The following is a 16,681-nucleotide window of genomic DNA, read 5'->3' as shown; positions in this document are numbered from 1 at the left end:
CCAAGTAGACATTGTGGGAACCAGGATACCCATGGAAATCGACACTGGTGCATTCATGAGTGTAGTCCCGGAATCGTTATATCTCGACAAGTTGAGTGATTTTCCACCTGAGAAATTGAAGATAGAGTGTGAGGCTACTCAGGAGAGCAAATCCCTGTTGTAGGACATATCACCGTACCGGTGAAATGCAAGGATCAGTTTCAGAGCTTGCCTCTCTTAGTCGTGGCAGGCGACAAGCCTGTCTTGATAGGTAGAAATTGGTTGGGATCACTGAATGAGATTTTTCGTGTTGAAACGAGATTTGCATCAAAGGATGATGTCATCAAGCAGTATCCAAAGATGTTCCATGAAACAGGCAGTCCGATCCAAGGTTTCAAGCTGGGTGTCAGGGTACAGAAGGACGCGAGGCCAGTTTACTGCAAGCCACGTTCCATAACATATGCACTCAAGGAGAAAGTTGAGCAAGAACTCAAAAGACTAGAGACTGAGAACATTATCTCTAAGATAGAAGAAGTGTTCTATTTTTCATACATTCATCATCATCATAGGCAGTCCCTCGGAATCGAGGAACACTTGCTTCCACTCTTAAAATGAGTCCTTAGGTGGTTGAACAGTCCAATACGAGAACCACAGTCCCTGTCACAGGTGGGACAGATACTCATTGAGGGTAAGGGAGGATGGGGCAGGTTTGCCACACGCTCTTTCCGCTGCCTGCGCTTGATTTCTGCATGCTTTCAGTGATGAGACTTGAGGTGCTCAGCGCCCTCCTGGATGCACTTCCTCCACTTAGAGCAGTCTTTGGCCAGGGACTCCCAGGTGTCAGTAGGGATGTTACACTTTATCAGGGAGGCTTTGAGGGTGTCCTTGTAATGTTTCCTTTGCCCACCTTTGGCTCGTTTGCCATGAAGGAGTTCCGAGTAGAGCGCTTGCTTTGGGAGTCTCGAGTCTGGCATGCGGACAATGCGGCCTGTCTAGCGGAGCTGGTCAAGTGTGGTCAGTGCTTCAATGCTGGAGATGTTGGCCTGGTCGAGGACTCTAATGTTGGTGCATCTGTCCTCCCAGGGGATTTGTAGGATCTTGCGGAGACATCGTTGGTGGTATTTCTCCAGCGACTTGAGGTGTCTAGTGTACATGGTCCATTTCTCTGAGTTATACAGGAGGGCAGGTATTACTACAACCCTGTAGATCATGAGCTTGGTGGCAGATTTGAGGACACGGTCTTCAAACACTCTTTTCCTCAGGCAGCTGAAAGCTGCAATGGCGCACTGGAAGCAGTGTTGAATCTCGTCATCAATGCCTGCTCTTGTTGATAAGAGGCTCCCGAAATGATCTGATGAACTGTCAGTCACAGCTGAAGAGATTAGTAGAGCAACCAAACGTGACCAAGTTATGTCAAAGGTGTATGATTACATAGCAAATGACTGGTCAAACCAGGCATCAGAGGAAGATATTCATCCATATTTATTTCGTAGGAATGAATTATCAGTGGATTTAGATTCTATCATGTGGGGTGCAAGAGTAGTTATCCCAAATAAGTTCAGGTCCAAATTGTTAGGAGATCTTCATGACCAGCACCTGGGAATGTGCTTGACCAAGAGTTTTGCATGCAGTTACTTGTGGTGGCCAAGTTTAGATAAAGATATAGAGTACATCATTAGTCAGTGTACAACATGTCAATTGGTAAGCAAAAAACCACCATCAGTACCATTATAGCCATGGAAGTGGCCTCCCAGACTGTGGCAAAGGTTATACATAGATTTTTCTGAGTTAGAAGGACAATTGTTCATTATGATTGACAGTCATTCAAATTGGGTAAAGGTGTTTCCAATGCGGAAAATAACAACAAATAAGACACTAAACAATATGCGAAGATTGTTTTCTTCATATGACCTCCCAGAAGAAATTGTGTCTGATAATGGGCCACAATTTTGTTGAGAAGAATTTGCACAGTTCACGAGCAGAAATGGTGTGAAACATACCAAAGTTCCACCATACCACCCTGCTTCAAATGGTGCAGCAGAACTCACAGTACAAATTGTAAAACGGGTCCTCATAAATCCAAAGAAACAGCAGTTGTTGTTGGACCACAAACTAGCAAATTTTCTAATTATGTGTCATAATACTCCTCATATAACTACTGGTAGAACACCAGCAGAGTTGTTTCTCAAATAACAGTCACGAACCAGGTTCTCATTTTTAAAGCTAAACTTGTCAGTAGAAGATAAACAATTAAGACAGAAAGAGAATCATGATAGAGGTAGAGTAAAAGAGAGAAGTGTAAAATTGAATCAGAAGGTGAGAGTGAAGAACCATCACCATAAATGGTTAAAGTGGTTATCAGGAAGAGTAGTGAAGATATGTGGTCCTTGCACATATTTGGTCAAGATGTTTGATCATGGAATGGTTATGTTTGTTGACATTGATCATATTTTATCTACAGATGTGGAAGGAGTTGAAAGTTGGAATGATTCAATTATTTCTGATGAGTCAGATAGTCTTATTACAAGTAGAGTATCAGTAGCAAATCAGTAGCAACATGTACTGGAAATAATTCCAAGAGAAAATCAGAATTTAAGTCTGAGTCCGAGTCCATCAGACAAACAGTGTGACGTTGTAGAGAGTTCAAATGTAGATCAAGGGCATCCCTTGGAGAAAAACTCTTCTCAGGCTCAGCCTAGAATGAGTCTAAGTTCGACACCAAGTTTGGAAAGTTCTATATGAAAGTGAAGGTATTCTCTTCAAAACAAGAACTAGTGGTTAAGTTTGATTTGTAAATATGGCAAAATAAGTCCATATCCATTGTTGTGTATAACCATGCTTTATGTATAATGGTTATTTTGTTATGATTATTTTTTCAACAAGGAGGGAGAAGTGTAACATAGAGCTCCCCCTAGTGGACTACTGCTCCATCTAGTGGACTATGGTGATGCAACTACTGATGTAAATAATAAAAGGGTCATGTGGCAAAGTCACATGATGAGAGGTTTTCTGTGTAAGAGCCATCTTGTCGCGTGTGCTTGTTAGTGATGTCGTTAGGATATATCACAGGTACAAGGATAGATCCTTGGGGGGCACCAGAGGTAACAGTGTGGGAGTGGGACAAGAAGCCATTGCAGGTGATTCTCCAGCTACGATTGGACAGATAAGAATGGAACCATGTGAGGGCAGTCCCACCCATCTAGACAATATAGGCGCGATGTGGTCAACCATGTCAAAGGCTGCAGGCAGCTCGAGAATGGTGAGGAAGGATAATTTAACGCCTTCACACTCACCTAGGATGTCATTTGTGATTTTGATTAGGACCCTTTCAGTTCTGTGGCAGGGCGGAAAACTGTTGGGAGGGATTCAAACATGGAGTTCCGGGATTGATTGTATCTGGGAGGCGACAACGCGCTTAAGGACTTTGGAGAGAAAAGGGAGGTTGGAGATAGGACAATAGTTTGCAATGACAGAGGGGTCAAGGGTGGGGTTTTTTTGGAGAAGGGGATGACGGCAGATTTGAAAGAGGGGGACAATATCAGAGGAGAGGAGTCTTTGTGGGATCTTATTTGTGGGATCTTGCTATGCAAATATTTGGTTGCCACCTTTACCAACATAATGACAATGACTGCAAATGAATGAATTGGCTGTGAAGTGATTTAAGGTGTGCTGAGGATGTTAAGGATGCTGTATAAATGTAATTGTTCCATGTTCTCTTTAAATATCACAAAGCAGCAATTAAGTACAATGGGCTCAATTTTCACCACCATCGGGCGCCGTTTTTTGGTGTCCGCTGAATTTTTTTAGAGCAATCGTGAATTTGCAACAATCCTCACAGTTTGTATGCTGGCGGCGACTGTCAGCGGCGGATTTTTTGTATGCCAGATTTTTTGGCGCATGTCTGGGTGAAAAATGATTTCTGCGCCGGTTTTGGCCATTTAAGCGATTTTCCCCAACACCGATTTTTTTCAGGACGGCGCACAGTGGCCTGAAGTACCGATCAGATAAACCCTACATTAAGAAACTCGGCGCTGAGTATATTTCTGAGCTTTTGGAGCGAGGGAAGAAGGCAATTTAAAACACAAATTCATGATGATTTTTGCAGAGGGAGCTCGGAAAATAACTCGGAAAGTTCAGTTTGCCCACAGAATGTTAGAAATTTAATTTTTTCCACATAATGTTTAGAAGGTTATGTGAGAAAGCAAATTGCGACCCCACCCCACCACAGAATCTTTGCTCACGGGGCTCCAGGTATGGGTCGGAGGTGTGCCGGCTGGCCGGCAGGATCACTCTATCGACTGGACACCAGCACAGGAGCTCGGCGCTTGGATTGCCCCACCCCGGGCTTCTTTCCAAGCTGAGCGCTGATCTCCTGTGTTTCTGTCCGGCCGAGGGAGCGATCCTGCCAGCTGGCCGGCCGGTACTCCGATCTGTGCCTCGAGCCCGGGAGCATCGGAGACGGCACTACAGCTTTGTGTACAGCAGCAACATAAATCACTGTGCATCGCGTCTCCGTGGTGTTGTACATGCGCAGACCAGGTTCACAAGCTCTTGATCCAGACCAGGAAGTTTATTGTGGATACGCGAGCACACCCGTCACATGGAAAAAGTGATTTTTTTTTTCCCGCCGTGTGCTCAGGGACTTTTTGGCGCACACTTGAAGCTCCGCCCCCAGACTTAACTCCGGGTACCACAGCCCCAAAAGGAAATTTTACTTTGGTGAAAGTTGCAACTTTTTTCCCGCCGCAATCGCGCGCAAAAAAAAATCGGCCGTTAATCCTCCTGGGCGCCAAAAATCAGCGAAGAGGAAAACTGAGCTCTTGGGGCCTCCTTGCCGTGGTGCTAGGACAAGGCCTCCTCCAGTAGCACGGCCAGCGGTGGTCAGGTGCCAGGCCGGGCAATGCCAGGCTCTGCTGCTGCTGGTCTGGCCAGGAAAGGCAGTAGTTTCGGCACCAGGGCAAAGAGGCTCCACAACTGGAGTTGAGCAAGCAACTGAAGATGGAGCTGGACCTCAGCGAGCAATCTCACCTTCCACAGCAACAGGGTTGAGAGTGAGAAATGCCGATCAGTGATATGGAGCGACTTACCGAGCTGGTGGAATTCATCGGCAGCCTTGCAGTGCCCTGGGAAAGAGATCATCAGAAGGTCAGCATTACAGGCGGTGCACACCATGCTACCGGAATTGGCTACCATGGCTCTGTCATAGCAGATTAATAAACACACCCCCCCATCCGGCCAGCTACACAACACAACACTGTGCCAGTGAGTGGGATAGAGTGGGGGGTGGGTGGGGGGGGTGGAGTAGGGGGAGCAGAGGGGAGGAGGGGGTGGAGGCAGAGTAGGGGGTGGAGGAGGGGGAGGAGGGGCTGGAGGAGGAGGAGGGTGGGATCATACAATCATAGAAATTTACAGCATGGAAGGAGGCCATTTCAGCCCACTGTGTCCGTGCCGGCCAACCAAGAGCTATCCAGCCTAATCCCAGTTTCTAGCTCTTCGTCTGTAACCCAGTAGGTCACGGTACTTTAAGTGCACATCCAAGTATTTTTTAAATGCGGTGAGGGTTTCTGCCTCTACCACCCTTTCAGGCAGTGAGTTCCAGACCCCCACCACCTCTGGGTGAAGAAATCGCCTCTCAAATCCCCTCAAAACCTCCTACCAATTAATTTAAATCTCTGTCCCCTGGTTGTTGACCCCTATGCCAAGCGAAATAAGTCCTTCCTATCCACTCTATCTAGGCCCCTCATAATTTTATACACCTCAATAAGGTCACCCTTCAGCCTCCTCTGTTCCAAAGAAAACAAACCCAGTCTATCCCATCTTTCCTCATAGCTAAAATTCTCCGTTCCAGGCAACATCCTCGTAAATCTCCTCTGCACCCTCTCCAGTGCAATCACATCTTGGGTGGGACGGAGGAGGGTGGGACGGAGGAGCTGGGATGGAGAGTGGGAGGGAGGGAGGGACGGTGGAGAGGACAGAGGGGGTGGGATGGAGGAGAGGATGGAGGCTCAGCCCCACACTCATGTTGGCTGGAGCATCCTGACTAGACACTCTCCCCCACCCTCCCCCATCCCTTCCTGTCCCCTCCCCTTCCCCACACACCCCAACCCCTCCCGCTCCCCTCCACCCCCCACACCCACCCCTCCCCCGGCCCTTCCCCCCCCACCCATTCCCACTCCCCTCCCTTCCGCCAATAAGGGAAAACAAAAACTCTGGAAAATTCCTCTCCGACCCCCTCAGTCAATCGAAATCAGTTCAGGCGATCACATTGACTATGCGTGCGTTTACAGTTAATCCACTTACCTTCTGAGACGCCAACTCCATCCCTCTCCCCAACTCCTGTCTGAGGCTGAACCAGACTGTTTGCAACTTGGTGTCATATTTGACCCTGAAATTAGCTTTTGACCACATATCCGCAGCATAACGAAGACTGCCTAAGTCTACCTCCGTAACATCGTCCATCTCAGCCCCTGCCTCAGCTCATCCGCTACTGAAACCCTCATCCATTCATTTGTTACCTCTAGACTTGACTATTCCAATGCACTCCTGGCTGGTCCCACACATTCTACCCTGCGTAAACTAGAGATGATCCAAAACTCGGCTGCCCGTGTCCTAACTTGCACCAAGTTCTGCTCACCCATCACCCTGTGCTCGTTGACCTACATTGGCTTCCGGTTAAGCATCGCCTCGATTTCAAAACTTTCATCCTTATTTTCAAATCCCTCCATGGCCTTGCCCATCCCATGGCTTCACCCATCCCTATCTCTGTAATCTCCTACAGCCCCACAACCTCTCCGCCCACCCCCCCACCAGATGTCTGCGCTCCTCTAATTCTGCCCTCCTGAGCAACCCGGATTATAATCGCTCAAACGTCATGCCTTCAGCTGCCTGGGCCCCAAGCTCTGGAACTCCCTTGCCTAAATCTCTCCGCCTCTCTACCTCTCTTTCCTCCTTCAAGACGCTCCTTAGAACATATCTCTTTGACCAAGCTTTTGATCACCTGCGCTAATTTCTCCTTATTGGGCTCGGTGTCAATTTTTATTGCCGAATACTCCTCTGAAATGCCCTGGGAACGTTCACTATGTTAAAGGCGCTATATAAATACAAATTGTTGTTGTTATGATGCAAAATCTGCCCCAGTCAGGAGCCAATCCCGCTCCCTCTCGAGGGGATAGAGAGAGACTGGAGTCGGTCCCGCTCCCTCTCCAAGGGATAAGAAAGGCAGCACCCACCGACCAGGCGTGAAGACATTCCAGAGGCTCATGACTCTAGAAAAATAATCGCCTCACATCCAGTCTATTCCTACTTTTGCATGTTTCACCTCAAATTTCCTGGTCCTCCCCAATCTGTCAAACTGCAATAATCCATCAATGGGCCTGCAATCCAGCCCTTTCACTGTGTCTGCAACAAAAGGAACCTGTGCTGCTTTTCCAAACAACCAAACAAAAGACATTTGACCACAATGCATGTACCGCACTTATCTCTAACTGCACGGTCACAGGTCCGACACACAGTCCTCAAACACCACGAGAGGGCCATCAATAAATCATTGTAAAATAAAGCTTGAAGCGCGCAGTATTGCCCAAGCTTGCACCCTGCAACCATTTCACTTCAAAACCACTCTGGTTATTGGGATGATTCTGACCATATCGAGGGAACTGGTAAATTAAAATTTCTGGGATGTTGTTGCCGATGACAAGCTGACGGAACTTCTCCTGCACGGCTTCATCAACCTCTGTGCTTCTCCCTGGAAATAAAGAAACCCACGGTTAAAGAGGACGAGTCTGTCAGTGATGGTCCCCTCACAGTGTCTGACTCCACATCCATCTCCCACAGTGAATGGGAGGTCGCAGAGCACACTCCTGGCTCCACATCCATCTCCCACAGGGAATGAGAGGTCACGGGGAGCACTCCTGACGACACATCTGTGATGTATTTGCAGCCATACTCTGTCCCATGCATTGTACCATGTAATTACATGTAATAGCCAACAGATGGGGAAAGCCTGGGAAGCACACATTACTGCACCTCGTGCTACCTCCCTGTATAAATCAGGCTTCCTCTGCAGTGCTCACTTTTGGAGTTTACATTAAACTAAAGGTCACAAGTTGATCAGCTCCAGTATGGGCCACGTGTGATTTATTATAGCGATAAACATACGTATCAACATCCACCTCCCACAGGGAATGGGAGGCTGCAGGGAGCACTCCTGGCGATACATCCATCTCCCACAAGGAATGGGAGGTCGCAGGGAGCACTCCTGGCTCCACATCCATCTCCCACAGGGAATGGGAGGTCATGGGGAGCACTCCTGGCTCCACATCCATCTCCCACAGTGAATGGGAGGTCATGGGGAGCACTCCTGGCTCCACATCCATCTCCCACAGGGAATGGGAGGTCGCAGAGCACACTCCTGGCTCCACATCCATCTCCCACAGGGAATGAGAGGTCACGGGGAGCACTCCTGACGACACATCTGTGATGTATTTGCAGCCATACTCTGTCCCATGCATTGTACCATGTAATTACATGTAATAGCCAACAGATGGGGAAAGCCTGGGAAGCACACATTACTGCACCTCGTGCTACCTCCCTGTATAAATCAGGCTTCCTCTGCAGTGCTCACTTTTGGAGTTTACATTAAACTAAAGGTCACAAGTTGATCAGCTCCAGTATGGGCCACGTGTGATTTATTATAGCGATAAACATACGTATCAACATCCACCTCCCACAGGGAATGGGAGGCTGCAGGGAGCACTCCTGGCGATACATCCATCTCCCACAAGGAATGGGAGGTCGCAGGGAGCACTCCTGGCTCCACATCCATCTCCCACAGGGAATGGGAGGTCATGGGGAGCACTCCTGGCTCCACATCCATCTCCCACAGTGAATGGGAGGTCATGGGGAGCACTCCTGGCTCCACATCCATCTCCCACAGGGAATGGGAGGTCATGGGGAGCACTCCTGGCTCCACATCCATCTCCCACAGGGAATGGGAGGTCATGGGGAGCACTCCTGGCTCCACATCCATCTCCCACAGTGAATGGGAGGTCATGGGGAGCACTCCTGGCTCCACATCCATCTCCCACAGGGAATGGGAGGTCATGGGGAGCACTCCTGGCGATACATCCATCTCCCTCAGGGAATGGGAGGTCACAGGGAGCACTCCTGGCTCCACATCCATCTCCCACAGTGAATGGGAGATCGCAGGGAGCACTCCTGGCGATACATCCATCTCCCACAGGGAATGGGATGCCGTGGGGAGCACTCCTGGCTCCACATCTATCTCCCACAGGGAATGGGAGGTCACAGCGAGCACTCCTGGCGATACATCCATCTTCCACAGGGAATGGGATGCCGCAGGGAGCACTCCTGGCGATACATCCATCTCCCACAAGGAATGGGAGGTCGCAGGGAGCACTCCTGGCTCCACATCCATCTCCCACAGGGAATGGGATGCCACGGGGAGCACTCCTGGCTCCACATCCATCTCCCACAGGGAATGGGAGGTCACGGGGAGCACTCCTGGCGATACATCAGTGAACACAAAGCAGAGGAGCGCGTGGAGCTGTGGAGCAACGTGGCCCTTTTATCTCTGCTCAGCTACTTCTGCCGGCACCAATGTGATTGGACCATCTCAGACCAGCTCCCAGACATGCTCTGCAGCACAAAACTGACCCTCATTCGGTTCTGATTAGTCATCATCATAGGCAGTCCCTTGGAATCGAGGAAGACTTGCTTCCACTCTTAAAGTAAGTTCTCAGGTGACTGCACAGTCCAATATGAGAACCACAGTCTCTGTCACAAGTGGGACAGATAGTAGTTGAGGGAAGGGGTGGGTGGAACTGATTTTCCACACACTCTTTCCGCTGCCTGCGCTTGATTTCTGCACGCTCTCGGCGATGAGACTCAAGGTGCTCAGCGCCCTCCCGTATACACTTCCTCCACTTCGGGCGATCTTTGGCCAGGGATTCCCTGGTGTCAGTGGGGATGTTGCACTTTATCAGGGAGGCATTGAGGGGGTCCTTGTAACGTTTCCACTGCCCACCTTTGGCTCGTTTGCCGTGAAGTAATGAGGTGGCAATCTCACAAAGCAAGACCACGGGATGGCTGAGGTGGAATAGGGAAATACTACACTGCTGGCAAGATAAATAGTACAGAATAGACTATCTACCCCGTGCTGTACCTGCCCTGGGCGTGTTTGATGAGACAGTGTAGAGGGAGCTTTACTCTGTATCTAACCCCGTGCTGTACCTGCCCTGGGAGAGTTTGATGAGACAGTGTAGAGGGAGCTTTACTCTGTATCTAACCCCGTGCTGTACCTGCCCTGGGAGTGTTTGATGAGACAGTGTAGAGGGAGCTTTACTCTGTATCTAACCCCGTGCTGTACCTGCCCTGGGAGTGTTTGATGGGACAGTGTAGAGGGAGCTTTACTCTGTATCTAACCCCGTGCTGTACCTGCCCTGGGAGTGTTTGATGGGACAGTGTAGAGGGAGCTTTACTCTGTATCTAACCCGTGCTGTACCTGCCCTGGGAGTGTTTGATGGGACAGTGTAGAGGGAGCTTTACTCTGTATCTAACCCATGCTGTACCTGCCCTGGGAGTGTTTGATGGGACAGTGTAGAGAGAGCTTTACTCTGTATCTAAACTGTGCTGTACCTGCCCTGGGAGTGTTTGATGGGACAGTGTAGAGAGAGCTTTACTCTGTATCTAAACTGTGCTGTACCTGATACTTGACCTCTTGCCATCATTGGCATCTTGATAAGCACAAAATTCAGTAAAAAATGTGATGGTATATAAAGGGGAGCTGGTGACCTCGGTATCTGTGTGTCGCCTGGTTTGGGGGTCACAGCTCTCTGGGTACCATAGTGTAGCCCACCCGTTTGTGGAGCTGTGCCATGCTTTACGCACCGTAAAGTTTGACAGTGAGTTTCCGTCTCTGTTGAAGGAAGAGGATTGCATAATTGCTGTAGTCCGTGTCGGCGACGACAATGTCGGTGGTCAGTCCTCGGTCTGCAATGTGAAGCAAAAAGCTACAATTACAGTGTTGATTACTGGGAATTCCATACAGAATAATAATAACGTGTGATCTAAGCAGTGAGATAACATACCCCTGGACACAGCTCCTCAATCCTGGCTCTTTCTGAGCAACTCCGCAGTCCACACTCCATTAGAATCATAGAGCAGGATGGCAAAGAAGGAGGCCATTCAGCCCATCGAACCTGTGCCTGCTCTTTTGAGAGCAATCCAGTCAGCCCCACTCCCCCGCTCTTTCCCCATATCCCTGCAATTTTTTCTGCTTCAAGTATTGATCCAATTCCCTTTTGAAGGCGACTATTGGATCTGTATCCCCTGCCCTATCAGGCAGTGCCAAATCCTAACCACTCGATGCCTAAAAATATTTTTCCTCATGTCGCCTCTGGTTCTTTTGCCAATCATCTTAAATCTGTGCCCTCGCTGTTGACCCTTCGGCCATTGCAAACCGTTTCTCTTTATTTGCTCTCTGTAAACACTTTGTGATTTTAAACACCACTAACAAATCTCTTTGCCTTCTCTGCTCTGAGGAGAACAACCCCAGCTTCCCCAGCCGAGCCACATCAGTGAAGGCCCTCAGCCCAGGAACCATTCTCGTAAATCCCCTCTGCAGCCTTTCCAAGGGCTCCATGTCCCACCTAAAGGGTGGTTCCCCAAATTTTACACAATAATCCAGCTCGAGTTGAACTAGAGTTTTATATAGTTTTAGCACATCATCCTGGCTTTTGTATTCAAGCCTCTATTTATTCCATTTCAGAAAGATCCCACTGAGTCAGCACCTTCAGGGGAGGGGGAGGGGAGGGAGTCAGCACCTCCGGGGAGGGGGGAGGGGGAGAGAGCCAGCACCTCCGGGGGAGGGGGGGAGAGTCAGCTCCTTCAGGGGAGGGGGAGGGGAGGGAGTCAGCTCCTTCAGGGGGGGGGGAGGGGAGGGAGTCAGCACCTCCGGAGGAGGGGGGAGGGGGAGAGAGCCAGCACTTCCGGGGGAGGGGGGGAGAGTCAGCTCCTTCAGGAGAGGGGGAGGGGAGGGAGTCAGCTCCTTCAGGGGAGGCGGAGGGGAGGGGGGAGGGGGAGAGAGCCAGCACCTCCGGGGGAGGGGGGGAGAGTCAGCTCCTTCAGGGGAGGGGGAGGGGAGGGAGTCAGCACCTCCGGGGGAGGGGGAGGGGGAGAGTCAGCACCTCCGGGGGAGGGGGGGAGAGTCAGCTCCTTCAGGGCAGGGGGGAGGGGGAGAGTCAGCACCTTCAGGGGAGGGGGAGAGTCAGCACCTCCGGGGGAGGGGGGAGAGTCAGCTCCTTCAGGGGAGGGGAGGGAGTCAGCACCTCCGGGGGAGGGGGAGGGGGAGAGTCAGCACCTCCGGGGGAGGGGGGGAGAGTCAGCTCCTTCAGGGGAGGGGGGAGGGGGAGAGTCAGCACGTTCAGGGGAGGGGGGAGGGGGAGAGTCAGCACCTCCGGGGGAGGGGGGAGGGGGAGAGTCAGCACCTTCAGGGAAGGGGGAAGGGGAGAGAGTCAGCACCTTCAGGGGAGGGGGAGGGGGAGATTCAGCTCCTTCAGGGGAGGGGGAGGGGAGGGGGAGGGGAGGGGGAGAGTCAGCACCTTCAGGGGAGGGGGAGGGGAGAGAGTCAGCTCCTTCAGGGGAGGGGGAGGGGAGGGAGTCAGCACCTCCGGGGGAGGGGGAGGGGGGAGAGTCAGCACCTCCGGGGGAGGGGGAGGGGGAGAGTCAGCACCTCCGGGGGAGGGGGGGAGAGTCAGCTCCTTCAGGGGAGGGGGAGGGGAGGGAGTCAGCACCTCCGGGGGAGGGGGAGGGGGAGAGTCAGCACCTCCGGGGGAGGGGGGGAGAGTCAGCTCCTTCAGGGGAGGGGGGAGGGGGAGAGTCAGCACGTTCAGGGGAGGGGGGAGGGGGAGAGGCAGCACCTCCGGGGGAGGGGGGAGAGTCAGCTCCTTCAGGGGAGGGGGAGAGTCAGCACCTTCAGGGGAGGGGGGAGGGGGAGAGTCAGCACCTTCAGGGAAGGGGGGAGGGGAGAGAGTCAGCACCTTCAGGGGAGGGGGAGAGTCAGCTCCTTCAGGGGAGGGGGAGGGGAGGGAGTCAGCACCTCCGGGGGAGGGGGAGAGTCAGCACCTCCGGGGGAGGGGGAGGGGGGAGAGTCAGCACCTCCGGGGGAGGGGGAGGGGGGAGAGTCAGCTCCTTCAGGGGAGGGGGAGGGGACGGAGTCAGCACGTGAGGGGGAGGGGGAGGGGGAGAGTCAGCACCTTCAGGGGAGGGGGGAGGGGGGAGGGGAGAGAGTCAGCACCTTCAGGGGAGGGGGAGAGTCAGCACCTTCAGGGGAGGGGGAGGGGAGGGAGTCAGCACCTTCAGGGGAGGGGGAGGGGGGAGAGTCAGCTCCTTCAGGGGAGGGGGAGGGGACGGAGTCAGCACGTTCAGGGGAGGGGGAGGGGGAGAGTCAGCACCTTCAGGGGAGGGGGGAGGGGAGGGAGTCAGCACCTTCAGGGGAGGGGGAGGGGAGGGAGTCAGCACCTTCAGGGGAGGGGGAGGGAAGGGAGTCAGCACCTTCAGGGGAGGGGGAGGGAAGGGAGTCAGCACCTTCAGGGGAGGGGGAGGGAAGGGAGTCAGCACCTTCAGGGGAGGGGGGAGGGGGAGAGTCAGCACCTTCAGGGGAGGGGGAGGGGGAGAGTCAGCACCTTCAGGGGAGGGGGAGGGGGAGAGTCAGCACCTTCAGGGGAGGGGGAGGGGGAGAGTCAGCACCTTCAGGGGAGGGGGGGAGGGGGTGAGTCAGCACCTTCAGGGGAGGGGGAGGGGGAGAGTCAGCACCTTCAGGGGAGGGGGAGGGGGAGAGTCAGCACCTTCAGGGAAGGGGGGAGGGGGGTGAGTCAGCACCTTCAGGGGAGGGGGGAGGGGAGAGAGTCAGCACCTTCAGGGGAGGGGGGAGGGGGGAGAGTCAGCACCTTCAGGGGAGGGGGAGGGGAGGGAGTCAGCACCTTCAGGGGAGGGGGGAGGGGAGAGAGTCAGCACCTTCAGGGGAGGGGGGAGAGGAGAGAGTCAGCACCTTCAGGGAAGGGGGGAGGGGAGAGAGTCAGCACCTTCAGGGGAGGGGGGAGGGGAGAGAGTCAGCACCTTCAGGGGAGGGGGAGGGAGAGAGTCAGCATCTTCAGGGGAGGGGGGAGGGGAGAGAGTCAGCACCTTCAGGGGAGGGGGAGGGGAGAGAGTCAGCACCTTCAGGGGAGGGGGGAGGGGGGAGAGTCAGCACCTTCAGGGGAGGGGGAGGGGGAGGGGGAGAGTCAGCATCTTCAGGGGAGGGGGAGGGGGGAGAGTCAGCACCTTCAGGGGAGGGGGGAGGGGAGAGAGTCAGCACCTTCAGGGGAGGGGGAGGGGGAGAGTCAGCATCTTCAGGGGAGGGGGGAGGGGAGAGAGTCAGCACCTTCAGGGGAGGGGGGAGGGGGAGAGTCAGCATCTTCAGGGGAGGGGGGAGGGGAGAGAGTCAGCATCTTCAGGGGAGGGGGAGGGGGAGAGTCAGCATCTTCAGGGGAGGGGGGAGGGGGAGATTCAGCACATTCAGGGGAGGGGGGAGGGGGGAGAGTCAGCACATTCAGGGTAAAGGGGGGAAACTGGTAGAATAAAGTTTTCACAAACTCTTCCTGGAGAATCTCCCACGGATCGCAGCCTTATCGTAGTCTTGTTTAATGTCCCAGCAGAGTCCATCCCTGGGAGAGAGGACAGAGAAGAGCCATTCAGTACACAGCATGCTGGGAGCTGATCGCAAACGCGGTTCCCCCATGTGGTGGGATTCTTGGCGCGCCCCCCCAAACACTAACTCTTACCGTGACCACGCCCCTGTCATCATCATCATCATAGGCAGTCCCTCGGAACTGCTTCTGCATTAAAAATGAGTCCTTTGGTGGCTGAACAGTCCAATACGAGAACCACAGACTCTGTCACAGGTGGGACAAATAGTTGTTGAGGGAAGCGGTGGGTGGGACTGGTTTGCCGCACACTCCTTCCGCTGCCTGCGCTTGGTTTCTGCACGCTCTCGGCGATGAGACTCGAGGTGCTCAACGCCCTCCCGGATGTATAACCTACAGCAAGGATCGAGTGCTGAGCCTATTGAGGTGATAAGGGAGCCCGGTGCTGCAGCATTGTGTCCAGTCCTAGGTCGGAGGGCAGGATCCTGGACTGGGAACAGAAGCGATGCACACAGACCTCAGGGATGAGACGCTGTGTGTTGTACGGAGAGACTGGATAAAGTGGGGCTCTTTTCATAAGACTGAGAGGAGATCTGATCGAGGTGTTGAAAATTAAAATTAGGATGTGTCATGTATCTTACATTATTATATATAACTGTATCCTAACATGCTATACATGACTGTAATAAGATATGACCTGTAACCACCAGCATACCTTACCACCAGGGGTGCACTTGCAAGAGACAGGTATATAAGGACAGGTCTCAGGCAAGTGCAGCATTCCAGAGCTGTGAAATAAAGGTGCAGGTCCAGAGTGACTTTGACTTCACTACATGCCTCGTGTGAATCTGTACTGAGGGGACAGGACTTAACAGGATGGATAAATCGGGAAAAGTTATTTTGAGCTAGTCAGTGAGTCAGTAACTGGAGACCTGGTCAGCAGCAGAAGTCATTTAATGTCATGAGATTGGGAAAGGACAATACACAGCGGCAACATAAACTGATTGGAATTCAGAAGAATGAGAGGTGATCTTATCGAAACGTATAAGATTATGAGGGGGCTTGACAAGGTGGATGCAGAGAGGATGTTTCCACTGATGGGGGAGACTAGAACTAGAGGGCATAATCTTAGAATAAAGGGCCGCCCATTTAAAACAGATGAGGAGAAATTTCTTCTCTCAGAGGGTTGTAAATCTGTGGAATTCGCTGCCTTAAAGAGCTGTGTGGAAACTGGGACATTGAATAAATTTAAGACAGAAATAGACAGTTTCTTAAATGATAAGGGAATAAGGGGTTATGGAGAATGGGCGGGGAAGTGGAGCTGAGTCCATGATCAGATCAGCCATGAGCTTATTGAATGGGGGAGCAGGCTCGAAGGGCCATATGGCCTACTCCTGTTCCTATTTCTTATGTTCTTATGTTTATTCTGCAGGACACAACACAGGAGTATAATGTAGAGGGAGTGAGGGACAGACCAGTGCAGACATCAGCATCGAGTGTGGCAGCAGTAAAGGGAGCAAATCGGGTCCTGGGCTGTATGAGTGGGGGGAGTGAGCACAGCAAGTGACTGAGTTTGTACTGAGGCTGGTCTCAGGGAGCAGGTACGATTCTGGGCCTGGGATTATCAGATCAATGGCCAGGCATTGGAGAGTGTCAGCATCGGGCAATTAAACAGAGCTGGGGTTCAGGGCTGGGTTATGGGGAGAGGCTGGAGAAACCTGGGGCTGGATTTTAGGCTTTGATATTTTTGGGGCGATAATGGGGGCGGGGCAGGAAGGTTAGCGGCTGGGGACAGTTTGCGCCTCAGTCAGTAACGTTGGGCAGCTGGGCCCTGAGTCAGGGGGCGCAGTGCGAAGGGAGGCCTTGTACACCTACCTCTCGGGGTGCTAGGATGGGAGACTCCCGAGCTAAAGAGCCGGACCGGGAGCGCTCCGAGAGAGGCCTGGGGTGGGGTGGGATGGGGGTGGGGGAGACCTAAAAAACCCACAGAAACATTCCCA

General features: G+C 52.6%; 1 protein-coding gene across 1 annotated transcript in view; it reads right to left on the bottom strand.

Moving 5' to 3' along the window:
- c8g (complement component 8, gamma polypeptide) overlaps positions 1–16,681 on the bottom strand; it is a 212,190-nt gene that overhangs the window by 2,058 nt on the left and 193,451 nt on the right. The window contains exons 5-8 of the mRNA XM_070863264.1: positions 14,632–14,702; positions 10,888–10,989; positions 7,622–7,723; positions 5,067–5,102 (exon numbers count right to left, since the gene is read on the bottom strand). Coding sequence (XP_070719365.1) covers positions 5,067–5,102; positions 7,622–7,723; positions 10,888–10,989; positions 14,632–14,702 — 311 coding nt within the window. The remainder of the gene's footprint in view (positions 1–5,066; positions 5,103–7,621; positions 7,724–10,887; positions 10,990–14,631; positions 14,703–16,681) is intronic.

Source organism: Pristiophorus japonicus, chromosome 20, assembly GCF_044704955.1.
Source record: "Pristiophorus japonicus isolate sPriJap1 chromosome 20, sPriJap1.hap1, whole genome shotgun sequence".
In the NCBI taxonomy this organism is placed as follows: Eukaryota; Metazoa; Chordata; class Chondrichthyes; family Pristiophoridae; genus Pristiophorus; species Pristiophorus japonicus.
This window is presented reverse-complemented; position numbering and strand designations above follow the sequence as displayed.